Here is a 26,617-nt window from a genome sequence, read left to right as displayed (position 1 = left end):
CAGTTTACGCTTAACAGTTTTTATGATATTTGAAAGCAGTGATATTCCATGATAGTGATAATTTTGCTTGGTGGTCTGTTAAAAACAAAAACCCCAGTCTACCTCTTATATAATCTTGTTTCTTTTTCTCAGTGCTTGATATAGCTGAGTGATGTCAATCAATAACTGTTTAAGAAAGCAGTCATTATGACTTTTTTGTAGAAACAGGTTTTTTGTATGAGAAACATTCCAGCAATCTTCTGATTTTAATACATGCTAAAATGTGAAATAACTCTACCAGTCCCGTTAGTGGAGTACTGTCTTGGACTGATATTGTTACTTTTGTCTCCAAAGAGCCATTTTCTGCTTGACTCCGAAGTGCTTAAAATTGTGGCAGTCTTTTACAGAATGGAGCTCTTGTTTTTTTCCTAAGATCTTGAAGAATGACTTACTGCATTTAGCATATTAAAAAGGATTGCATGTTTTGGAATCGTTGCTAAGATCTTTAATTTCCCAATGCTCAGGTGTTAAGGTTTTTTTTTGTTTTAAAGAACATTGGTAAGCTAAAATTTAAGATTACCTACTAAAGTTTAATAAAGTAGTCACAACAATTTTGGAAATTCAGTGTGTTTTAAAACTTGGTTCATTTGTCAATATTATCACATTTTATGTACCAACCATGAATTTGTAGTGTGAACTCCAGTAGACACAATTATAAGCCATCTGTTGAATTGACCCTTTGGACTGCTCCTCAAGACTCCATTCTGTTCAAGCCTAGTTTGCTTTATGCTATGGTTAGTGGGTTTGTAAACAGGAGTGGAGTTCTAAAAATTACTGCTAAAATATGTTCCCTCTCAAGTGTTTAATCCACAGGACTATTCTTACATGATTAAGTATAGATACTGAAATCAACACTTTTTGTGAAATTCCCCTGATACCTGAATTAAAACAAAAATTTAAACAAAGTCTCTCCTTTCTTCTACCCACTTTTAATACCACTATTATGTTCATGGCACCCTTTCAAGTCACATTTGATTAGTAACTTTTATAAGAATATGGATCTACACCACTTTTGTAGCAAAGAGGATTTTTTTTTTTTTGAGGGGAGTGCAGGGGACATGGGAGGGGTGGAAGAAGGGAATAGATTAGTTATTTCTGGTTGCCCATTATTGCTAAGAAACATTCCTATTTTTATTATATACATTTGTATCTTTTGAGGGTTAGAAAGTTTGATGTGTGAAAACAAATTCAAAAAAGTGACAGCAAAAAGTTGTAGTAAAAAACATCTAGCAGATGCAGGATCAGATGTTTCTTGTTTTTTTAGTGTAATTCACCATATTTTAAGATTAGTACTTTCACATTTACATTTTAAAAATGTCTACACAGTTTATTATCAATTCACAAGTGAACCCTTATAACAAGGATGTATTCAGCTAGAGAAAATGAGTTCCTGTATTATCCCTGGATTAAGGAATTGAATGTATATCTAATGCAATTTTAGTTTTCAAACTTCAAAAGTTTGCAAGTTTTAAAAAAAGATTTTAACCTCTGGTTATTTTAAATGACAGAATTATCTCTTGCCTAATTTGTTACATACTTATTTGTTATCATTTGGATCATTTATTATTAAATAAAATCAATATTGAAATCCTATAAAATGTTATAGAAGAGTATTTAATGTCATCTACAGATGTAATAAAGAGAGAAGCTTATATGTTCCAGACTTAAGAGTATATATGTGCCTAGACAAGGGTTTAAAGATACGTGAAAATATTGATAGTGATTATCCCTAAGTAGTGTGATAATGGGTGATTTTTGTTTCTTTTTGCTTCTCTGTATTTTACTAAATTTCTTCAGAAGAAGAAAAAAAATACCTTGTAAGGATATAGTTTGAAAATTTTCTTTTAAAATATGTATTTAAGGATTGTATTTTGGCACATAAGTTTAATTAGACAAGTGTAGGGTTTTTTGTTTTGTTTCAGATACTTCAAGGAAAATTAGGAAACACTTCATATACTTCAGTACTTTAGGAACACACAAGAGAATCCTTGTGGTAGTTCATTCTTGTGTTTAAATTGCTGTAGACATTATCAACAATACATAAAGCTTTATTTTCTTTTTTAGTAAGAGAATTTGATAACAGAAGACAGTATTAAAATTTTTCACACTGTATGAATTTATAAACTTTAAGGCAGTAAGAGTAAAACTGGATGTTCATTCCCCTTTAATCAAACTTGTTCTTCAAATTTACCCATGCATGTGTCCTTTCCTAAAGGAAAGGGCTTCCTGTGCTCCTTAGAAACACTGGTTACTAAAATACGAGAATCTGATGTTCTTCCTGTTACCTACTTACTAGTTAAATATATGTAATGAAGAACTTTATTATGCCCCCTAGTTCCTTGAGTAACTTGTGATAATTGATCTTGAAGTATTCGTTCTCAGTATTTCTACTATCAGAGAGTTTAGGCTTTTTCCGAACACTTGAGGAGTTACTCCAATCTTCCAGTAATACTTCATTGACTTCCGACATACCAAACATAAAGTATATTTGCTGTTAACTTTAACTTACGACAGAGTATCAGTTAAAGATTAAAACTGAGTATTGTAGGCAGATTTAAGAATGAGTTTAAAATGGTTTTATTTGCCAGTTCATCTTATTTTTGTTTACTGCCTCACCCTCATTTTCTTCCAGCATTCATCATGTTTTTTGACCTGGTACATTCCTGATTTTTTCGCATATAATATTGATATTAACAAGATGAATCTCTTGGTTTCATAATTAGTATAAGACTTAGGCCACAAACATCTAATGGCGTCATGGGTAGAAAATAAGATACAAGAAATTATTGCAGACGTTTAACTTTTAAATTGCAGACTATCGGTGGTCCATGTCAAGTCATAGTTCACAAGTGGGAGACTCATCTACAACCACGATCAATAACCCCTTTAGGTATGGGCATTAACTGCATCTGTTTGAGGCATATGCATAAAGTTACTAATATGCTGCACAATGGCTTAGTGGGATTTAATAAATATTTATTTTAAAGTTTAAGGTCAGTGCATTGTCAGTACTACAAGTTTCACTGAGCATATCATGGGTCTTACTTTCAAAACTAAACAGTTCTTAATTGCCTTTCTTCATAAACTTTATTAGAAACGCTTGCCTAGTTATTTTTAATTTCTTGAATTAGATGGGTTTATGGTGGAATATATATTTATATTTGGAGTAGTTACAAAAGTTTATAAAATAACATTTTTTTTAACTGAGCATCCATCCGTGGCTTTGATATTACTTGCTCAGAGAACTTAGAACATTTGAGGAAAGAATTAATCCAAAACAATGATTCTTACATTTTTAACTTTGAATAGTAATAGAATAAGTTATTCTATTTGTGTGTGTTTTTTAAACTAGTAAATACTTGAATAAACTTGTATGAATGAATTCAGATTTCTTGGTTGTAGCAGACATTTTCCCCCAATACCCTGCTGGCTATGTTAAAGTTGCTATTTAGATAATTTTTGTTTGTTTGTTTGTTTAAACGTTATTTAGTTTTCTTGTGCCTAAAAATGGCATTTCTCTTCATACAAGTATTTTTGAATTTCCTTTTCCATACTGAGATTAAAATTTGAAGTTCTTTTCACATATATTAAATTACCTACTTGGTTTCATCTATAAATTGACTTAGTGCTGAAAACTCTATTTTAATTTCCAGAGAAAATTAGAATTTAAAGAATAAATGGCTTGTTATTTACTAGCTTAGATTAGAAAGTAGTGAGAGATTCTGCTTTACCCTATATATAGCAAGGACACATCTCGTTTAAACAGCTATCTCATTCCATCCTCTTTATTGGATTTTCTTTTTGTATATACATTTTTGTAATACATTTTTGATAGTATATTTAGAATTTTTATGTAGTGTACTTTAGAATTAAAAGAGTGCCATACTGAGGTTGGAAATTATTAGGAATTGAATATTTAAAAAATTGCATTTTGAAGCATCTTGCAGTTAAATATATTTTCTTATTTTGAGAAAGTAGGATGATTTTGTTTCTGGTCTTTTTAATAAATGTATTTTATACTTTTGGAAAATAAAACTTCTGAACTTAAGAGCTGTGTGAAATATACCAGAGAATCTTTATTGGGAACTGTCACACTTATTTTAACAAATTCAGGTTTATGTTTAAAGTAAACTGGGAAAGGAAATAGCAGGGAAGATAATTAGTCTTTTACTCAGAGGGTGGGGCTTAACAGCTTTTCTCATTTAGTTGAAATTTCTGTTAGGAGGCAATGTGCAAACACTTACTTTTTGGTAATTCCTCATAGCTCTATATATACAGGTAAGTTTATGCTGTTTTAAAAAGTTTTTAGCTGGCTATAGAGAATAGTTGGGGTTTGAGGAGCATTATATTTTAGGTAAGTTCAGAATACGCACTACGTAAGAATAAGCATTTTAATTGTGCCAAGACCTTTGGTTTGAAAAATCAACCAGGAGATATTGTTTTCCAGCAACTTGTCAGTCTCATGCATTGGTTGGTATAAACATTTGTCCCAGTGCCTCTAGAGCACCTCTCTGAGGAGTTTTCTTTCTCTTCCTTACAACATTGTGAATAATCACCATGAATATAAGAACCATTATTGTTTGATAGCCTCCTTAAAAGGGATTTCTTTATTGAGGGCTACAATAAATATGCTTATTCACTTTGGGCTGCTTTTAAATTCTAAATTAATTTTTTAAAAAATCCTTAAGGTAGGTAATTTCTCAATTGTTCATTCTGTATATACATCATGAATTTTAACTAGATTTTCTATTTTCCTTCAATTTTAGAAAGTGAAATTATTATTGACGATGGACAATTTGGAATCCACAGTAAGTGAGACTGAGTTTTGAAAATTTTTATTCACATGGTTGAGATGTTACCTTACATTTCATTAGAAACAGCACAGGGAAATATGACAGTATGATATTGAAAATAGAGACTAGAAGACTAGATCCAAAAAACAAATGCATTCTGTTAAATAATAGTTTCCAGTATTATTATTATTATTATTTTGGGCCATGCCACGTGGCTTGTGGGACCTTAGTTCCCGAACCAGGAGGATTGAACCCACACCCCCTGCAGTGGAAGCACAGAGTCCTAACCTCTGGACCGCCAGGGATTCCCTCCAGTATACTTCTTATGCTTTAAAATTTTATTTATTTTTTAGTTTTTATTTGGCTGTTGACTTTAGGTATATGAATTAATATAATCAATTTAAAAGTATTATACTTAACTGTTACTATATCATCACTTAACACTACTATGTTTGAAAATGATGTTAATTGTTCTCAACATTTAAAGTGTGAAATGTTACTCATAAGCTACGTTTGTGCATTTTGTGTTTGTATGTGCATTTATAGTAAAATCAAGATTAAGTAGCAGAATGTTCTAGTAATTATGGCTGAGTATTTAAACAATTAATTTACAGTGGAATATGCATTCATATACTTTCTGCATCAGTAAATACTTTATCCTAAGGATTCAAGTTTTTTCTTCAATGACTGGAATTCTCACAGTGTATCAGCATTATCATGCTAAACTGCATTTTCATTTTAGATACTATACTGTAGGAGTCAAAAGGTGTAAAGGGGGTGGACAGAATGTGTGCTTGCATTGACTGTGAACCAGAGATAATTGCTCATAACCAGTTTGCATTCCTGTTGAGTACAGGAAGGAATAGGGCCTGAATGTTTTGGTTGTGGTTTTACTAAGTACATATGTTTATCCACTTTAGAAATGTACATGCTTTTGCAGTATTTGGGCAGGAATTTAACTTATTTTTCTTGATTTTGTTTGGGATTATTTATATCACATCATAAGGTAGTCTAACATACTCGAATAGTTTTATTTAGTGTTTTGGAGACTACACAAAATTTATGCTACATGTTTTGGAGAGCTTTTTTAATGGAGAAGTTGTTTTCTCATTTCTTCAACTGTAATGATGACATTATATCCTTCTATTATATGTTAGTTACTATGCCTGGTTATAAACGCATGGCATTTCTTTCGTCATCTGTTGCTGTTGTCATCATCTTCCTAAATTCAGCGTTAGTTGGCCTTCAGGATAGAAAGCCATTTCTCCAACTCTGTCCATTTCTGGAAACAGTTTAAAATTAAGAGATGGTAGTGGTTTCTCTTCATGTATGAAATTTGATAGTTATGAAATCATACCGAAGAAGAATTGTTTTTTTTTTTTTGAAGTTCTCTTGATGAAGAACTTAGGTCCAAAACAGTTATCAGCTCCCTGGTATTTATGAAAATGTTATTACCTTTGTTAGTAAGAAACTTCAAGTTAAACAGTGCTAACAGTGTTATCACAGTCATGCAGTTTATCTATGGCAGAATATGTAAATGGAGAATACATTTGTTTTGTTATTACCACCTCATATCTACGCTGCCAGCACTAGTGGAATAACTAGTTTCAGCTGAATATTTCATGTGAAACTTTGGAAGTGTAGTAGTGATCCACTGCCAGTGGAACAAATGCTAGGTTAGAAGCCATCTTGCAATATGTATTCTTTCTGAGATAGATTTGTATTACTTCAATAATATATTCAAAAAGAGTATTTTAATTTACTTTAGTGCTAAAGTTTGGCTAGTTGTTAATGTTCATTTAACTTTTCCCTCCTACTTGATATAAAAGTTATTTTTCAATGACAAGTAAGACTACTTATATATTTGCTTTGGAGAGAAATACCAGTGATAGATAACCTGAGTATATTAAACGGAATGTGAACTAGAATTGTCAATATATATTGTACTTATTGGATTGGCTTTAAAAATATGTATATTACTTACTGTTCTTCATATTTACTTTGCCAGATGGTGTTGAGACTCTGGATTCTGGATGGCTGACGTGTCAGACTGAAATCAGATTACGTTTGCATTATTCTGAGAAACCTCCTGTCTCAATAACCAAGAAAAAATTAAAAAAATCTAGATTTAGGTATGACCATGTGTATTTGTTACTTAGCCTATTTATTTTCACTAATGGTGTAGATTTCTGATCCATCTGGTTATAGCCTTTATATGTATAAACTAAGAAAATAACACACAGATAATGTCACATTTTCTAATAAATGCGGTGTCTTGTGAGAGTGAACTGCTTCCCTGCCTGAAGATTGCTACAGTTAAATGTACTTATGTTAGTCTTAATCTCCAAATTGGAAACAAGAAAATTTTTTTTTACTTAGATAAGTGATTTCTAGGCTTATTATCTTTGTAGTTTCTACCATTTAAAATTTCTTAGTGTAGCAATAAATATTTTGTTTTAAAATTGACATAACGAAATGATTTTGAGCTAAATGAAGGGAGAATGGCATGAACAGAGAAAAATGATTGTTGGAAATATACTTCAGTGTCCTAAATTTTCTGGTGGCTTGAAAACGAGAAACTTTTCCGTTAAGGAGGTCACAGTTACCATAGCAGTTCCAGGTTAGTTTAATTTTAATCTTAATTTAAGAAGATTTAGGTGTCAAGCTTTGTATAAATAACAAAATAGTAAGTAACTTAATTTTTCTGTAATGTCACCATGTATATGTGGTTTTTTTTTTTTGTTTGTTTTTTTGTGGTACACGGGCCTCTCACTGTTGTGACCTCTCCTGTTGTGGAGCACAGGCTCAGGACGCGCAGGCTCAGCATCCATGGCTCACGGGCCAGCCGCTCCGCGGCATGTGGGATCTTCCTGGACCGGGGCACGAACCCGTGTCCCCTGCATTGGCAGGTGGACTCTCAACCACTGTGCCACCAGGGAAGCCCTACCATGTTATATCTTTGAGTGAACTGATTTCTCAACGACGGAGGCAGCCCTATCATTTGAATTTTTGTAACTTTGGGACTGAGAGTTCTAAGTCTTGATACGTTATGCAGCTTTTTCTGACAAAGTGTCAGGGCTGGGTTGAAAGGGCCATTTTCAGTAACTGAAGTAATTAATAGTAATACTTATTATCTTCAGAATAAAATTGATAATGATGTTGCAGTTTGTAAATCCATAAATGTTTTACAATAACTGCTGAAAATATTATAGTACTTACCTATACCAGTAATAAAATACATAAGGGAAAGGGTGGGTAACACTTCACAGCCCTTTCCATTGGCTATTCTGTGAGTAAATAGTGTTGGGTGTACCTTGCCTCTGTTCATTAGCTTTTCTAGGCCTCTGCTTTGCTTCTGAAAAACCTAGGTAATTGGACCACGTGGCTGATCTGCAAGATCCATTAGATCGCAGAGATTCTCTAACCAGTTAGTCATAAATAACTGAATATTTTATTTACATGTTAAAAGAAGCAAATAAATTGTGTTAACCGCTGTAAAGTGTTTTATTAGCATAAGACCTTGAAATAAAGGTAGCAGTAGAAGATAAAGCCTTGGTTGGTTGGGCTTATTAGGATTTTTTTTTTCTTTGACTATAATTAAGAAATTAATAGAGGGAATTCCCTGGCAGTCCAGTGGTTAGGACTCTGTGCTTCCACTGCAGGGAGAACAGGTTCGATCCTTGGTTGGGAAACTAAGATCCTGCATGCTGCGGTGTGGCCAAAAAAACAAAAAAAATTAATAGATAATTAATGGGGTTCTGATTGCATTGCACATGCAACCTGAGTCCTGTACTGTTCTTGTTTATATAGTGATTGATTATATTATTGTATTGCTTAAGCTTAAACTGGAAGATTTTTATAACCATACTTAGTTGGGCTCTACAAATTAAGTGACTGATTCCTACTGAAATAATTGTGCATAGCTAGAAACCGATGTTGTTTTGACCATCTTTTTCCCCCAGAATTCATATTATCGATAGGTTAAGCCTTCAGTGGCTAGAAAATAAATTTATCTGCAGGTTTATCAGGACTTTTAAAAACTTAGCAACAGCATTTAAATTTTAAATAAAACACTATACATGATGTTTTATCTCATTACCACCACGTTTTCAACAACACAAGTTTCTCTTTCGCTTGATTCCACCAGAACTTGGAAAGTAATGTTACTTATGATAGACTATAACATTTATATAGCTGTTTGAGTAAAACCTTTAATGTTTAGTTCATTTAGAACTAAATTCTTTCATAGATCCCTTTAAACTTGATTTTTTTGGGGGGGCATAGATGCACATTGCTATTTGTAGGTTAGCCTTTTTTTTTTTTTTTTGGGCTATGGCACGCGGGATTCTAGTTGCCTGACCAGGGATCAAACCCCTGCCCACTGTGTTGGGAGCATGGAATCTTAACCACTGGACCACCAGGGAAGTCCCTAGAATAGCCATTTTTAATCTTCCATTCCTTCCTTGCTTGTTCATTACTATCCACTTGTGGTCGCTTTTCATATGTCCTGGTAGAGAATGTTTGTTCCTTCAGGCTGACCTACAAAATCAGTTGTTCAGAACTGTTCCTAAGAGTTTGGAGAGAAGAGATGATCATTTTTGTTCGGATTATTAAAGTGGTGCTGCTTTTGGTTTTACAGTATGATTACGGAACATTATTACTCATTGAATAACCTGTGTTCATATCCCCTCTGGAAGGTTTCAGAGTGTGTGCCTATGAGGCAAGTCTGCACGGTGGTTGAAGGCAGCAGCGTCATTCGGAGAGAGCAGGCCTCACTAATACAGTTCTGTTACTTGTATTATTAAGTGGATCTCATTTAAATCTAGAATGAAAAGTTTTCCTAGCGCAGCTGTATTCTGTACAATAACGTTGCTGGTATTAAAGTTGTTTAATCTATGTACATTCCAGTTGGTGCAAGAAATATTCTAGAATTGAGTTGACTGTTTGGCATTACAAGTGCTCTGTGCAACTAATCGCTTCTCATTGGGAGTAAACTAGTCTTTGTGACCCAGTAGCTTGGGTAACTTGTATTTTGTTTTCATTGCTGTGGAGTCTGTAAGAGTTTTAGACTCTTGGTTTATTTTTTTATTCATTTGTTTCATTAAAAAGGTACATACATATAAACATACATACATAAAAACCATGAATACATGCAAATATATATATTTAATACAATAGTTTTCTTTAATGATGTACTGTTCACAAAGTATGTGGACTCACTGTGGTGAGGAGAAGAAAGAGGAAATTTAAAAATTTACAACTACGAACTCTAACAGTCTTTTAATGCATACTAACAGAATATGGTTCAAATATGTACTTGTTTTATATATATATTTGTGAAACTTCTCATAAGAAATTGAGATAGCCAATTATAAATGGATAATAGTAAATGCCCTTTTAGATTCATTTTAAAAAACCTAAAGAATTAATGAAAACAGCCTTAGGCATAATGAGCATTTATCTCATTTTAATACTTTGCAGAAATGTGTGGAGATAAAAAAATCACTATTTTATAAAGTATAACTAATGCCTTAACCTGTAGTATGTGTAGTCTGCGTAATATTTTTATTTGAGGGTTTAGCATATACAAGGAGCATTTTTAAATTTAATGTTTTGGTAACATTTATATGGATTTTTCTTCTTTTTCACTTTTTGCATTTCATTATTTTTTCCTTTTATGTAGGGTAAAGCTGACACTAGAGGGTCTGGAGGAAGATGACGATGATAGGGTATCTCCCACTGTTCTTCACAAAATGTCCAATAGTCTGGAGATATCCTTAATAAGCGACAATGAGTTCAAGTGCAGGCATTCACAGCCGGAGTGTGGGTATGGCTTACAGCCTGATCGTTGGACAGAGTATAGTATACAGACAATGGAACCAGATAACCTGGAACTAATATTTGATTTTTTTGAGGTGAGTATATTTCACTGAGGGGGGTGAGAGACAATGCAGACAAGTGCTTATTTTTACATATGCTTTGATTTTTATCATAGGTTAATTTGTATAAATGCATGATTCATACAACTTTTTAGATGTTTACTCCTCTATACATGTTAGCAGATTTTAAAAACGCAAGAGTTGACAGATTCAGGTACTATTAAAATTATAATTGAGAACTTCAGAATTGATGTTTTCAATAATTTTTCTTTGTCTTTAATTTTTGTCAATTTGATTACTTTGTGTCTCGGCATGTTTCTCCTTGGGTTTATCCTGCCTGGGACTCTCTGTGCTTCCTGGACTTGGATGGCTATTTACTCTCCCACATTAGGGAAGTTTTCCACTATAATTTCTTCAGATATTTTCTCGGGTCCTTTCTTTCTCTTCCCTTTCTGGGACCCCTATAATGTGAATGGTGGTGCATTTAATGTTGTCTCAGAGGACTCCTGGGCTGTCTTCATTTCTTTTCATTCTTTTTTCTTTATTTTGTTCCATGGCAGTGAATTCCACCATTCTGTCTTCCAGGTCACTTATCCGTTCTTCTGCCTCAGTTACTCTGCTATTGATTCCTTCTAGTGTATTTTTCATTTCAGTTATTGTATTGTTCATCTGTTTGTTTGTTCTTTAATCTTCTAGGCATTTGCTCTTTAATTCTTCTAGGTCTTTATTAAACATTTCTTGCATCCTCTCGATCTTTGCCTCCATTCTTTTTCTGAGGTCCTGGATCATCTTCACTATCATTATTTTGAATTGTTTTTCTGGAAGGTTGCCTGTCTCCACTTCATTTAGTTGTTTTTCTGGGGTTTTATCTTGTTCCTTCATCTGGTACATAGTCCTCTGCCTTTTCATTTTGTCTTATCTTTCTGTGAATGGGGTTTCATTCCACAGGCTGCAGAATTCAGAATTGATGTTTTAAATCAATACCATATGTCTTGATGTCTGTGTCTATTCTAAATATAAATGAATTGTATCCAGAGGAGCTTCCAAGGATAGAGGGAAGTGCAGGCTGTGTAACTTTTGGTGGCAAACTGATGTAACTAGCATGATTGAGTCCTTTATGACTGAAGTCTGTGGTTTATTGAAGCATTTTATAAGAATTCATTGTAACAGTGGACCCATTTTTGCAACTTTACTTGAGAGTATAAATATGTAAGAAAAAATAGTTGCTATGAAAATTGTGCCAGGTTATTCAGAATCTGTGCTGCCAACTTTCCAGAGCTGCTTGTGCCACTTTGCACTAGAGCTCTCTGCTTATGGGCTGTTCAGCTGCTCCTCACGAATAACACTGGGTCCTCCCCTAAGGTCCTGGCTCTTTGGTGTTTCCACTCTCATTTCCAGTAGATTAGAGTTTAGCTTTTTGAGAGTAGGGAATATTCCTTGCCCAACAGTAGCACCTAGCCACTGTTTCTTAAAATAGCAAAATTCAGGATGGATTAGAATCCAGTAAGTAACACTTATAATAAAGTTATAACCTTATGATTAGATCTTGCCTAATTAATAAGATCTGGGAGACTTTTATTCTAAAAATATGAGGTTTTGGTTGAACATTTCCTTGTTCTTTTAGTACCTACCTCTTAATAATCTCTCGAGCAGCCTAACTTCCCTTTCATTTGGTTAGCAGTTTTGGAAATACAAATTTATTCATAGACTAGGAGGATGAAATATGCTGTATAATCTCAAAGTTGAGTATTTGGTGTCCTATCCCTCTGTGTCATCTGTGTAGATGCATTTTTAAAGAATAAAATATACATTAAAAGTCACTACAGGTATATCTTAGTCTTGGAATGTAAAAAGTACTTAGAAACTTTCAGTCTGAGCTTTATATTCGCCTAATACATGTTAGAGAATCAGAAGTGCAAATCAACAGTTTTGATCAATAAAGTAACACATAAAATCTTAAATATACTATATACTAAATATCTTTATATACTAAAAGAAAATGTGTTACTCATTACAACAAAGCTATCTAAATTACCTGAATATAAATTTGGTTGTGTTTCTTACTGATCTTCCTCCATAGATTCTGAGTTGATTTTAAAGGATGTCTTTTGATCTTTAAATGGAAAATATTGAAGTATAAGAATTTGGGTTATTCTTAACCTCATTTTTCAGGAAGATCTCAGTGAACACATAGTTCAGGGCGACACTCTTCCTGGACATGTGGGTACAGCATGCCTCTTATCATCCACCATTGCAGAGAGTGGGAAGAGTGCTGGAATCCTTACTCTTCCCATCATGAGCAGAAATTCCAGAAAAACAATAGGCAAAGTGAGAGGTAAGCCTGGAGAAGCAGGGTGACCCTTTACAAATAAGCAGATTAAGTTAGGATTTTAATTAGTTTCAAATTGAGCTTTTGAGAATGGTAAAGAATTAAATTAATAAGTAGTTTTAGAATATTAACAAATACAATAACAATAAAGATATATCTAATTTTCTGGAAGCTTTAATTTGAATGTGTTTTGACTTGATTTCTTTCTATTTGATCGATTGATAAAGCTGTTTTGAGTGGTTTTTAAGTGTAATTGAGCTCATCATAGCCTTTTTAATTGTCTTTATTTCCCTTCCCCCTTTTTTCATATGAAAGTTGACTATATAATTATTAAGCCGTTACCAGGATACAATTGTGACATGAAATCTTCATTTTCCAAGTATTGGAAGCCAAGAATACCATTGGATGTTGGACATCGAGGTGCAGGAAATTCTACAACAACTGCTCAGTAGGTTGAATATTTGAGTAGTACTAGCATTTGGTAGCTCATGCTTGATAAGGTTAAATAGGTTTGACCAACTAAAAGGTCAAACGATCCTTTTAATTTTTACCCTGGGATTTAAATGTAATTTGGTAATTGGGGTTTCCAGTTCAAATTAATTAGAGACTAACTCTCTTGTAAGATTCTGGTCAGTCTTTTTAGTATTCTGCTGAATTGATGAGAGAGACATTAAAACTAGAAAGCCAGGAGGGGAGAGCTTGATGCAGTCAGCCTGATGACATCAGTGTGTCTGTGTTGTGGTCCTGACTTTCAGCATGTTGTTCTCTCAGGGTCTTAGTTTCCTCACCGGTTCTCAGTACAGTTTCCATTCTTTCAACCTGTTGGTGTGTCTGCCTTTTTCCACCCTTCCCTGGTCTGCCAGTATCAAGTCACCTGAGGCTTCAATGCAGGGAGCAAGTTTCTCCACTACTTCATGCCCATTGCAAAGGATTGTTTTCCTTAACTGGTCACCTCACTTGGGGAGGTATGGGGTGGTATAGGATATGTCTGTATTCAGCTTGTAAATACCTAAAATTGTTAGAGCTTGATTGATGGAATGAATGCACACACCAACCAAGTCATGGTCACAGTCTTATTTTGGGGATGGCAAAGTTAGCCTCAAAATAGAGAATAAGTACTATGTCCATTGTTTAAAATGTAGTTGACTTCTTTACTAAATTTTTTTTTCTATAGTAATGATAACTATATTTCTATATATTTCTTTTCTTGCAGACTTGCTAAAGTTCAGGAAAATACTATTGCTTCTTTAAGAAATGCTGCTAGTCATGTAAGTGAATCTCTCTTTCTTTAAACAACTTTGGACTGATGGTCCAAAGGTAGAAAAGTAGAGAAATGTAGGCCTGGAGAGCCTCCTTCAGTCTGCATTAATAGATTAAAAGGGAGAATATTTATGCTTTTTCTGAGTATATTTCTAAGTGAAGGTAAAGTATTTCTAGGCATTTTTATTTAGATTCATGGTGAAGATTGAAGTTAATGGAATCCTAAGCATCCTCTTAAAAAAATTAATTAATTAATTAATTTGAAGTATAGTTGATGTATATTATAAAAATTATAGCTATACAATATAGTAATTCACAATTTTTAAAGATTAATCTCCATTTATAGTTATTATAAAATATTTGCTATATTCCGCATGTTGTACAATATATCCTTGTAGCTTATTTTAAACCTAATTGTTTGTACCACTTAACCCCCTACCCCTTTATTGCCCCTCCTCCCACCTTCCCTCTCCCCACTGGTAACCACTAATTTGTTCTCTATATCTGTGAGTCTGTTTCTTTTTTGTTATATTCATTCGTTGTTATGTTCTTTAGATTCCACCTAAGTGATGTCATACAGTATTTGTCTTTCTCTGACTTATTTCACTTAGCATAATACCCTCCAAGTCCATCCATGTTATTACAAATGGCAAAATGTCACCCTTTTTCTATGGTTGAGCAGTATTCCATTGTGTGTGTGTGTGTGTGTGTGTGCGCGCACACACACACACACACACCCCTTCTTTATCCATTCACTTAGGTTGCTCCCATATCTTGGCAGTTGTAACTAATGTGCTGTGAACATTGGAGTGCATATGCCTTTTCAAATTAGTGTTTTTGTTTTCTTTGTATACTCTGGAGTGGAATTGCCGGATCATATAGTAGTTCTCTTTTTAATTTTTTGAAAAACCTCCATACTGTTTGCCACAGTGGCTACACCAGTTTACATTCCCATCAACAGTGTAGGAGGGCTCCCTTTTCTTTACATCCTTTCCAACATTTGTATTTGTGTTCTTTTTGATGATAGCCATTCTGACAGTTGTGAGGTGATAACTCATTGTAGTTTTGATTTGCATTTCCCTAATGATTAGCGATGCTAAGCATATTTTTTTAAAAAATATATATATTTATTTATTTGGTTGCACCAGGTCTTAGTTGCAGTAGGCAGGCTCCTTAGTTGTGGCATGCGAACTCTTAGTTGTGGCATGCATATGGGATCTAGTTCTCTGACCAGGGATCGAACCTGGGCCCCCTTCATTGGGAGCACGGAGTCTTATCCACTGCATCACCAGGGAAGTCCCTGAGCATCTTTTCATGTGCTTGTTGGCCATCTGCATTTCCTCTTTGGAAAAATGTCAGTTCATTTCTTCTGCCAGTTTTTTACTTGGGTGGTTTGTTTTTTTGATGTTGAGTTGCATAAGCTTTTTATATATGTTGGATATTAACTCCTTATGAGTCATAATCACGTGCAAATATTTTCTCCCATTCAGTAGGTTGTCTTTTCGTTTCATTGATTGTTTGCTTTGCTGTGCAAAAGCTTTTAAGTTTAATTCTGTCCCATTTGTTTGTTTTTTAAGCATCCTTTTTTTTTGAGATAACATTTTAAGTGTTTGAGGCATGAAAAACATTCCCCATTAAGCACTGCATTTCATCAATTGAATTACTATGCTTATTTAGATACTCACTTTGGAAATAATGTTTACAGAAGGATTTGATAGTGATTTTTTTTTTTTTTTTTTTTTTGCGGTATGCGGGCCTCTCACTGTTGCGGCCTTTCCCGTTGCGGAGCACAGGCTCCGGACACGCAGGCTCAGCGGCCATGGCTCATGGGCCCAGCCGCTCCGTGGCATGTGGGATCTTCCTGGACCGGGGCACAAACGCGTGTCCCCTGCATTGGCAGGCGGACCCTCAACCACTGCACCACCAGGGAAGCCCTGATAGTGATTTTATGTAACACTTTTTGAAGTCTGTCAGTTTGCATCCTGTATACCAACTTGATTATGTTGAATTTCTTAACTCCTTTTATGTAATTATTCAGAGATAGTCCTTTTTTCTTTTTTCAGCTTTTAGTTTTTTCAGCACCTGAAACTTGACATTTTTAATCAAGAACCTGCATTATTTCCCCCCACATTCCACTGTACCTCAAGTTAAGCCTCATGTTCTCAAGTTAAACTAAGGGAAAAATGGAGGAACATCTCATTTTATTTTGTTTTTCCAGTGTCCTCCACATGCCTTAAACTTAGCCTTTTTTAAAATAGTTCACCAGATATATTTGATTTGTCATATGTTTAACTTTATCACTTATATGAGCAAACATCTATTCTAAGACATACTTTTTTCATATTTTAATATCTCTAAAATTGGGATAGTTTTACAGCTGTTTTAGCTTGTCATGGTTTGATTGGCATTGTTTTTCTCCCTCTTAGTGGTATATAAAATAATGATGCATTTTATATTTCATGACATATTAGATTGATTATCATAATTATTTTGATATTTAAAAATGTTAATAGTGGATAGTTCTGTCTTTGTATTGAAAGGATATTAAATCTGTGAGTATGTTGTGCTGTAGGTCATTATTTGGAACGAGTTTTAGTTCATTGTAGCTAAGTAATCTAAGCGTGGTTTTATTAGCTGTCAACATATGAAGATCCCTGATAAAGAATTTTTAGGGTCTCTGCTTTTTTGTTTTATTTTGTTTTGTTTGCGGTACGCGGACCTCTCACTGTTGTGGCCTCTCCCGTTGCGGAGCACAGGCTCCGGACGTGCAGGCCCAGCGGCCATGGCTCACGGGCCTAGCCGCTCCACGGCATTTGGGATCTTCCCAGACCGGGGCATGAACCCGTGTCCCCTGCATCGGCAGGCGGACTTTCAACCACTGCACCACCAGGGGAGCCCTAGGGTCTCTGCTTTTTGAGAGAGGATTTCATTAAGCTCTTTTCTTCTGTTGAAACCCTTTGTACTTTTATGGATCTTATGTTAGTTATGAAAATCTGGTTTGATTTTAATGTTAAAGACATCTTTGAAGAGATTTTGGTTATTGTTGGCTTATTTCTTAAAGCTTGCTCACACATGAATTTTTTCTTTTTTTTTAAATTTTTGGCTGCACTGCACGGCATGCGGGATTAGTTCCCTGACCAGGGATCGAACCTGCACCCCTGCAATGGAAGCGTGGAGTCTTAACTACTGGATTGCCAGGGAAGTCCCTTACACATGAATTTTGAGATCAAGTTTTACCTCTTAGTAAATTTATCTTTCTAAAGGATGGTGATCATGTAAAATTAAACTTTTAAACTGGAAAGCTATAATTTCTTTTAATCATTGTAACTATTTAGGGGACATAGGGTTTGTTCTCTTTGGTAAAAATGATTTCTGTCATTGTCTTGTTGACAATAGAAGGAGCTAAGCTTATTTCCTGCTTCAGAAGTCATTGAGGAAGTAGGCTCCTTTTGTTCTAGTCTCTGATCCATATGTACTGAAAAGTTGAGCATCGTCCTTGACCTAAAGCTAGGGTAAGGGATGGAAACGTGTCCATCCATTCTTATACAGCACTTGTCTGGGCCATAGACACATTACAGAATCCTCAAACCTTGTATTCCTTGATCCCAGCTGGCTTTCTTTTAGTGAATGCACAAATTTGTATGTCAGTTTATGTTCTCAGCCTTTATTTGGATTAATTCATATGTCATGATGGATCTGACTTAAGTCTAATTTGTGTCCACCTTTCTTCTGTTTAGGCTTCTATTAGGAAATTTGGCATATGCATCATTCTTGTTGCCCATTTCTGCTTTCTCTTTCTTTTCAGCAGAAGTTACAGTTTCCTCTTTAATCTGATTATTGAGGTTTTATTAAGAAAGGTTGTAAAGTGTACTGCTCAAGTGCACCAAGGAGCAGAGCTAAGAGACTGAAGCTTATTCTTGTTCCCACCTCACCGTTGAGGTTCCCCTGTCCATCTCTGAGGTGTGTAGGGGCAATGAGGTGCGAGGTAGCCATGCTCCAGGCGCCATTTCTGCTAATAGCAATAACAGAGGTGACACTGGTGGAGGCTGTCCACTGCCACAGAAGGGCCCCAGGGTGTGTTCGAGTAGGATCAGAACCCATTTTTTTGCCAGGAAAAAATTGGTGTGCTATTGCAAAAAAGAAATTATAGTTGTTTTAAAAGAAGAAATTACCTTTTAGGAAAAGCTTGAAGTATAGCATTAAATGATTCATGAAGAAGTTTTGTGTGTACAAGTCTGTAATTTTATGGTGAACAATAAATTTCTCATGTTCTTATAGTTTTAGATGTATCGTGGGCCAGATAACATTTTTCAAATACTTGTTTCTTTTATTTCTGTCAGGGTGCAGCCTTTGTAGAATTTGATGTACATCTTTCAAAAGATTTTGTGCCTGTAGTGTATCATGATCTGACCTGTTGCTTGACTATGAAAAAGGTATGTAGAAATTCCTTTATTTTAAACTCTTACAGTTAGACAATAGGTTTTAAAACTAGGAAGTTTTGTATACACATACTATGCCATTTTACATAAGGGACATGAGCATCTGTAGATTTTGGTATCTGTGAAGAGTCCTGGAACCAATCCCCTGCAGATACTGATGGATGACTATATATTTAATTATTTATTTAATAGAGTTGGTTAGTTCATTTTCTTAGGGAATTACTGCCAGTTCTTTCCTCTCTCAAGCTCCTTCCTGCAACATCAAGAGAGAGGGAGGAGTCAGGAATTAATTTTCTAGAGTATTTTCTCTGGCTGAATTTTCTTTTTTTAATGTTATTTAACAAAAAGGATATTACACGTGGTTTCTGTATCCTTCTGCCACTGTCCCTCTGTTGAGGTAGGAAAGGAAGCTATCAGAGTGTTTGTCTTCAGGCTCCTTTCTCTTTTTGCTTCAAGCTTTTTCTCAAGTTAATAAGCTTATATGATTTGACTAGTGGGAAGAGCCACAGTGAAAAATAAAATTGGAGAAGTGCTTTGGAGCCAGATAGTGGAGAGCCTCAGGGGTTTAGACTTAGGAGCTAGGGACTTCTTTTGAAAGACTTTTGAACCAAGTAGGGAAATGTTTTAGAAGTAAACTTTCAGATGAATATTTTGATACCTGATGTAAGGACAACTTAAGAGAACAGAGACTAGAGACAAGGGGAGTGGAAATGTGGGCCAAACCTTAAGACAAGCCAGAACTGGAGTAGAGACAGTGAGAATGGAAAAGAGGGCATGATAGAGGAGAAAGTCCATAAGGAGATTTAAAAAGCATATAATTTCTTTAAAATTATAATTACTGTTGTACGGAAATAATTGTAATAATTATATAGCATCTGGACTTCAGTATACAAGTTAACCAAGTGATTTCTCAGGGACTTAAACTAGGAGGGTCCTTTAAAACCCTTTTCTTTGGCATTTTTTTTAAAACTGTGTTGGGTATCATTTTCCGTTGTGTTGATCTAAAGTTAAGGCTGGGAAAACTTGACAGCTGCGTGTGGAAGAATGAATTAGAACATTCTCTAACACCATATATAAGAATAAACTCAAATTGGATTAAAGACCTAAATGTAAGACCAGATACTATAAAACTCTTAGAGGAAAACATAGGCAGAATGTTTGACATAAATTGCAGCAATATTTTTTTGGATCTGTATCCTAGAGTAATGGAAATAAAAACAAAAGTAAACGGGACCTAATTAAACTTTAAAGCTCTTGCACAGCAAAGGAAACCATAAACAAAACAAAAAGACAGCCTACTGACTGGGAGAAAATATTTGCAAATGATGCTACTGACAAGGGATTAATTTCCAAAATATACAAAGAGCTCATACAGCTTAATATCAAAAAACAAACATCCCGATCAAAAAGTGGGCAGAACTAAATAGACATTTCTCCAAAGAAGACATACAGATGGCCAGCAGGCACATGAAAAGATGCTCAGTATCTCTAATTGTTAGAGAAACACAAATCAAAACTGCAATGAGGTTATCACCTCACACCAATCAGAATGGCCATCATCAAAAAGTCTAAAAATAATAAATGCTGGAGAGGGTATGGAGAAAAGGGAACCTTCCTACACTGTTGGTGGGAGGTAAATTGGTGCAGCCAGTATGGAGGTTCCTCAAAAAACTAAAAAATTAAGTTACTATATGATCCTGCAATCCCAATCCTGGGATTTCTGGAGAAAACTATAATTCAAAAAAATACATGCACCCCAGTGTTCATTGCAGCACTCTTCACAATAGCCAAGACATGGCTAAATGTCCATTGACAGATGAATGGATACAGATGAATGTGTAAAGATATGCACACATACAATGGAATACTACTCAGCCATAAAAAAGAATAAAATAATGCCATTTATAGTGACATGAATGGACCTAGAGATTATCATACTAATTGAAGTAAGTTAGAAAAATAAAGACAAATACCATATGATATCACTTACATGTATAACCTAAAATATGACACAAATGAACTTATTTACAAAACAGAAACACTTAGAAAACAAAGTTATGGTTACCAAAGGGGAAAAGGGGTGGTTGAGGTATAAATCAAGAGTTTGGAATTAGCAGATACAAACTACTATATATAAAATAGATAAACAAGGTCCTATTGTACAGCATAGGAAACAATATTCAATATCTTATAACCTGTAACGGAAAAGAATCTGAAAAAGAATAGATATATAATTACTTATATATGTATACACACATATATAAAAGTATAACAATCACTTTTCTGTACACCTGAAAGTAACACAATATTGTAAATTAAGTATACTTCAAGATAAATAAAGTTTGATTCGCTAACATGTATCAGACACTGCATGGTGTAGTATGCAAGGCACCTATGACAAGGCACCTAGCTCTGCCTGCTAGTGGATTCTAAACAGTCGTATCAGTTTGGATTATTATCATTTATAGAAAAGGACCCTTCCCTTTCTGTGAAAGGGTATTAGGAGAAGGAAGGAAGGTGATGCACCTATTTGTTTGTTTAAATTTATTTATTTATTTGTTTAAATTTATTTATTTTTGGGGGGCCACGCTGCATGGCTTGTGGGATCTTAGTTCCCTGACCAGGGATTCAGCCTGGGCTCTTGGCAGTGGAGAGCACTGAGTCCTAACCACTGGACCTCCCGGGAATTTCCGAGATGCACCTATTTAGATGACAGAAGTAGAATTACTTAATAGAATTGGGGCAGGTTGTTTTTGCTGTGGGGAAATGTTAATGCAAAGCGAAATGAGAAGGAATGGAGTGGTGAAGGACCTCACTAATCAAGATTGAGATTAATGACTCTAGCTGTAATTTCTAAAAATCCATGAGGGCTAATTGAAGAGTATAACTGATCCCCAGTTTTCACCAGAATTCGTCCTGCTCTTAAGTTGAACCTGGTTCAGTTAATTGCGGAATGAAAGCAATAAATTATATATTTTTTAGTATTAATTTTTAAGTTGGTATTTTCCTTAAAAAACCAATTTATGTTCATTTATAAAATTATAAGTAGTTCAGAAGATTATGAAATGAAAAGTAAATCTTCCTTTACTTTTTCTCCTTGGTGGTACTCCCTTCTCTTAATAGTTTCTTGTGTGTCCTTCCAGAAGAAATTTATACATATATAGCCTCATACTATATATACATGAATGAATATAAATGTAACGGATTTTAATATATTTGTTGGATTGATGATTTATTGGTGGTACATTAACTCATTTTCTTAAGATAGAAGTGCCTAAACAGTGTGACATTTGATATGATATTAAAATCTAATAAAACAGATTTGCTCCTTGGGAAAGCATTTATAATAGATTAGGGTTCCTATTAAATATTACTACTTACAGCTAACCAGACGATTTTTTCATGACAGTTGATTTCTGTGGCTATTTTTAACCAAACTTCAGTTTAAAAGGTTTAGAAACTTACTGATAGAAACTAATCCTTAGTTAGATCCTGCATGCCTGTTGATTTCCTAGTCCTGTAGCATGGATATGTGTCAAACAAAATGTATACAGCATGACAGGAAATAGGGGAAATGACTGACTTGTGGCTTGGTTCTCAGTGTGTCTTTAGTGCTACAGCTTCTTCCCAGCTGTTTTCTTCCAGGCACTCCCACCTACATTAAAAACAAAAGCCAGAATTTAAGAGCTGGGAGGTGGTGTTCGGTAGCAAGGGCTCCCCTGCATGGGCTCACTGTGGCCACCAAGCTGTTATTCTCATCAGTAAATTGAGATATTAGGCCAGTTTAGAGTAATAATGTGGGGCCCAATTTTCTCTCTCTTTTAGAAATTTGATGCTGATCCAGTTGAATTATTTGAAATTCCAGTAAAAGAATTAACCTTTGACCAACTCCAGTTGTTAAAGGTAGTAATAATAATGTAAAACGTAAATTATCTTTTAGTTTTAGGACTATTTGTACTTGTTTGTATATAGTAATGTTCTCTTTGTGCATGGGGATGACTAGATATATACAGTAGGTATTGAGTCTGTGCTTTGGTTTTCTGTTCTGTTAGGAAGAATGGGTTCGTGCTCATCCATCTGTCTTCTTTAACAGTTTCTATGGACCCCATCTTTTTTTTGCTTTTTTGAAGGAGATGGGCTACAAGTCTTTATAGGCCATAGGGGCTAGCCATAATCTTAGGTTGTCTCTGGTCTGCTTTAGCTCTTTTTTATTTTATACTTAGCCTTCTGTGCTATTGTTGATTTTTATAGCTATGCTACTATCTAAGATCCTCCTGTATTTTACTATGTAATTTTACATGATCCCTCTTCTTATTCTCATTAGATACCTAAATTATTGGTTGATTGAGCATAAACAGTTTCCTAACCTAATAATTTTTATATTCTCCCCTGCTTGGGTATTTGATCATGATCTTATGCATATGTATGTAAATGTAAAATATGTACAGTGGTAAGTGCTTATTCTTATTAAACTGATGATTCTACATTTTGTAATTTCTCCTAACTTGCTAGCTTTTCAAGTTATAGTTCTATTAACCATATCTTCATAAACTAAGGTCTTTTTTTTCTGATTACATTTTGTGTGTGTGTGTGTGTGTGTTTTCTAGCTCACTCATGTGACTGCACTAAAATCTAAAGAACTGAAAGGTATGTACCAATGTGAAAACACTGTTTTCATTTCATAATTAGCATCATGAATTTCCTTATCCATTTTAACTTACTCTTGGTGACTTTAATATAATACTGGGTTATATAAATGTAATTTTATAGACATGAAGGCTTTATATGTATTAATTGCCAAATGCATACATGTCATGTATAGTAAGCATGATTTTTCACTTTTATGAATTTTCTTAGCTTGATGATCAAAAATTCTTTATAATTTTGTACCTTCCATTCTCTTTTTTTTAATTAACTAATTTGGGTCTTAGTTGCAGCTGGTGGGCTCCTTAGTTGCAGCTCGCCGGCTCCTTAGTTGTGGCATGTGGGCTCCTAAGTTGTGGCAGGTGGGCTCCTTAGTTGTGGCACACAGGCTCCTTAGTGTGGCATGCGAACTCTTAGTTGCAGCATGCATGTGGGATCTAGTTCCCTGACCAGGGATTGAACCCGGGCCCCCTGCATTGGGAGCACGGAGTCTTAGCCACTGTGCCACCAGGGAGGTCCCTCTTTCCAGACATTCTTAAGCATTACAAAGTACAGAATGTATCAAGTATAGAATCTGGCTCCAGAGCCAGGAATTTGAAACCAGCTCTAGCATTTACCAACTGTGACCTCGGTTACTTTATTTAACCACTCTGTGCCTCAGTTTCCTCAAAGCTTGTCCTACCCACAAAATCCCTTTGTAATTCCACTTTACTTTCTACTTCCACAGAATTTAATAGTCTGTGACATTCATTTTAGCCTTGGTGTGTCCTTTTTTTAACCCTTTATTTTTCTGTATGTCCTGTCTCTGTCTCCAGGATGTAAACCTCTCAAGGGTGGGGGAAATGTTTTTATATTCCCTGAAACATTTACAGTACTCTGGTTATAGTAGGTACTCATTAGATGTTAATCTGCATTTAGGATAACAGGATAGTTGGAATGCCTTTATGAAGAAATTACTGAGGTGCCAAAGACTCCAAAGATGATTCTCAGAGCATAAATATGACTTTACAAGCTTGTAAATAGTTCATAACTATTAATAGTAAAATCAATTTTACCTTTAATTTTTTGACTGGAAAATTTTACATGATTTAATTTTTGAATTTGTAATGCACTGGGGTTGGTTATTTTTGTTGTAATTTTTGTTTTGCTTTTTGTTTGTTCCTGGGTGATTTTTTTTTTAATCTTGATATAAAAATTTTTCTCTTTTGGAAAAAAATTCTTGTGCGCCTTGAGACATAATCAATTTTGGATTAAATGGTAATGGTACCTATAGATTCTCTTAATTTCTAACTTGATATCTCAAGTAGAAGTATTAGCAAGATTACACAGCCCTTAATTTCACTGAGAAATAACAAATCACTGCTTGTGACTCCTTTCTTAAAATTATATTACAGTTTTTATAAGAAAATAGTCACTGTTGAGGTCATAAACTGTGATGTTCCTACTAAATGTTGTAAACCAGTCTTCATAAAGGATGCTTATTTTGAAAATGGGGGTTTTAATGGTTAAAATTAATAAATACAGGAGCCTTCAAAAATACTATATATGAAAGGATCGCATAACTACATCTTTTTTTTTTTTGCCTTCAGAATTTAGGAAAAGGTCTTAGTGATAAAATGGCATTTATCTACTGAGTTTTTGTAATTTAAATTTTCAGAATCTGTGGTTGAGGAGGAAAATTCCTTTTCTGAAAATCAGCCATTTCCTTCTCTTAAGATGGTAAGTTCCTTAGGAAAACTAGGGCAGGCTATCATTATTCTGTTATATCTGAATAATTTATTTTGGTCTTTTAAATGGGCACTAAAAAGGCTGTGTAAAAGACAACATTAATGTAAACTTATGTTTGATGCTTTTTAGAGAAGATACATTCTTGTGAAGTGTGCCTATGGTGCCTTTTTTTTTTTTTTTTGAGAAACTTATTTGCTCAACTGAATAAAATTCCTACCTCATTGGGTTAATTTGGTAAGAATAGGAAATTCACATATTTCTGTATATAAACAGGAAGGAAAGGGCACAGAAAAGGGGTTGGGGAGTGTGACGATGGGAGAGGCATTTTTACAATATGTAAGGCTGGTCCTTAGCTTTTAGAGAGAAATTTCCCAACCAAAGAAAATAAGTACCCTGGTTACTTAAAATGAAATACAGATTTCAAGTATTCACTCTGAAAATGTGTAACAAAAACTGGCATGAACATTTAAAAACTAGACCCAATTCATAGAGGAATTCCTTTGACAGCGTCAGGCAAGCCTGCGTGAATACCAGATACCTTCTTTGGCCATGCTGACTCTCATTTTCTTGCTGGCTCCATTTCCTAATTTTTTCTCTTCTCCACTGTCTTTTTCTGGTGATGTGTCAGGTACAATAGACTTCTTAGGCAAAAATAGGTAATTTCAGTTTATCATGATTATTCACCCTCCAAAAAGGATGCTACAAGAGAGCCCCTAAAATAGACATTGTCTTAGTGAATTTAGAGCATGATTTGTATAAATTTTCAGATATTTATGAAGCCCAGCTAAGTCATTCCTTCTAGTCCAAAATTCTGAAATAGTTTGGTTCTTAGAAATTCCATGATTTCTAGACTTGTGATTTCATAGAACAGAAAAACAGGCTTTTAAAAAATTGTTTATCAAAGGTTTGACAACTTTCATTTAGCTAAATAAACACACATTTATTCATTCACTTTGCCATCACTATAATCAGAAAGTTTGAATCCAAAGAAAGGCCAAACGCAATCTTAGTATAAAGGGGAATCCTGCAAATTTGATGTATACCAATCTCAACACTAATATACACTATTGTCCTTATTTTTCTGACTTTACATTAGTCCAGTAAAATTGTGGAAGGTATGTTAACTAAATAAGGCTAAACATATCAGAGAAATTTGGAGAAAGTCAAAAAGCCCCATAGGAAATTGAGTACAACCTGTTTTAGGTACTGTACTTTTCATGCAGCAGGGGCTAGATCCCAGGTCACCAGAGTCCCAGGCTGTGTTCTTACTCTGTTAGCATTCTTTTATTTGCTATTATAAAATTAAATACCATATATATTATACATGTTAAGTGATTTCTACACTTTGAAATACTGACTAAACCAGCTGATTGTAAGTTAATAACCAAGCTTCATTTTTTTTTTTTTGCGGTACACGGGCCTCTCACTGTTGTGGCCTCTCCCGTTGCGGAGCACAGGCTCCGGACGCACAGGCTCAGCGGCCATGGCTTACAGGCCCAGCCGCTC

At 34.7% G+C, this 26,617-nt stretch overlaps 1 protein-coding gene across 3 annotated transcripts in view; it reads left to right on the top strand.

Annotated features, from left to right (window-relative positions):
- Positions 1-26,617, top strand: part of GPCPD1 (glycerophosphocholine phosphodiesterase 1) — a 60,894-nt gene that overhangs the window by 16,655 nt on the left and 17,622 nt on the right. Inside the window, exons 5-15 of one of the 3 annotated variants that reach the window (XM_029220015.1) lie at positions 2,854-2,929; positions 4,806-4,847; positions 6,841-6,964; positions 10,516-10,747; positions 12,884-13,046; positions 13,356-13,488; positions 14,254-14,308; positions 18,641-18,733; positions 22,565-22,642; positions 23,347-23,386; positions 25,041-25,102. In XM_029220015.1, the coding sequence (XP_029075848.1) occupies positions 2,854-2,929; positions 4,806-4,847; positions 6,841-6,964; positions 10,516-10,747; positions 12,884-13,046; positions 13,356-13,488; positions 14,254-14,308; positions 18,641-18,733; positions 22,565-22,642; positions 23,347-23,386; positions 25,041-25,102 (1,098 nt within the window). The remainder of the gene's footprint in view (positions 1-2,853; positions 2,930-4,805; positions 4,848-6,840; positions 6,965-10,515; positions 10,748-12,883; positions 13,047-13,355; positions 13,489-14,253; positions 14,309-18,640; positions 18,734-22,564; positions 22,643-23,346; positions 23,387-25,040; positions 25,103-26,617) is intronic. The other 2 variants (XM_029220016.1, XM_029220017.1) reach the window with 2 other exon arrangements.

This window comes from Monodon monoceros, unplaced genomic scaffold (assembly GCF_005190385.1).
Source record: "Monodon monoceros isolate NGI ecotype Baffin Bay Population unplaced genomic scaffold, NGI_Narwhal_1 Super_Scaffold_13, whole genome shotgun sequence".
Classification (NCBI taxonomy): Eukaryota; Metazoa; Chordata; class Mammalia; order Artiodactyla; family Monodontidae; genus Monodon; species Monodon monoceros.
The sequence above is the reverse complement of the archived record's forward strand: the minus strand, read 5'-3'. Positions and strand labels throughout refer to the sequence as shown.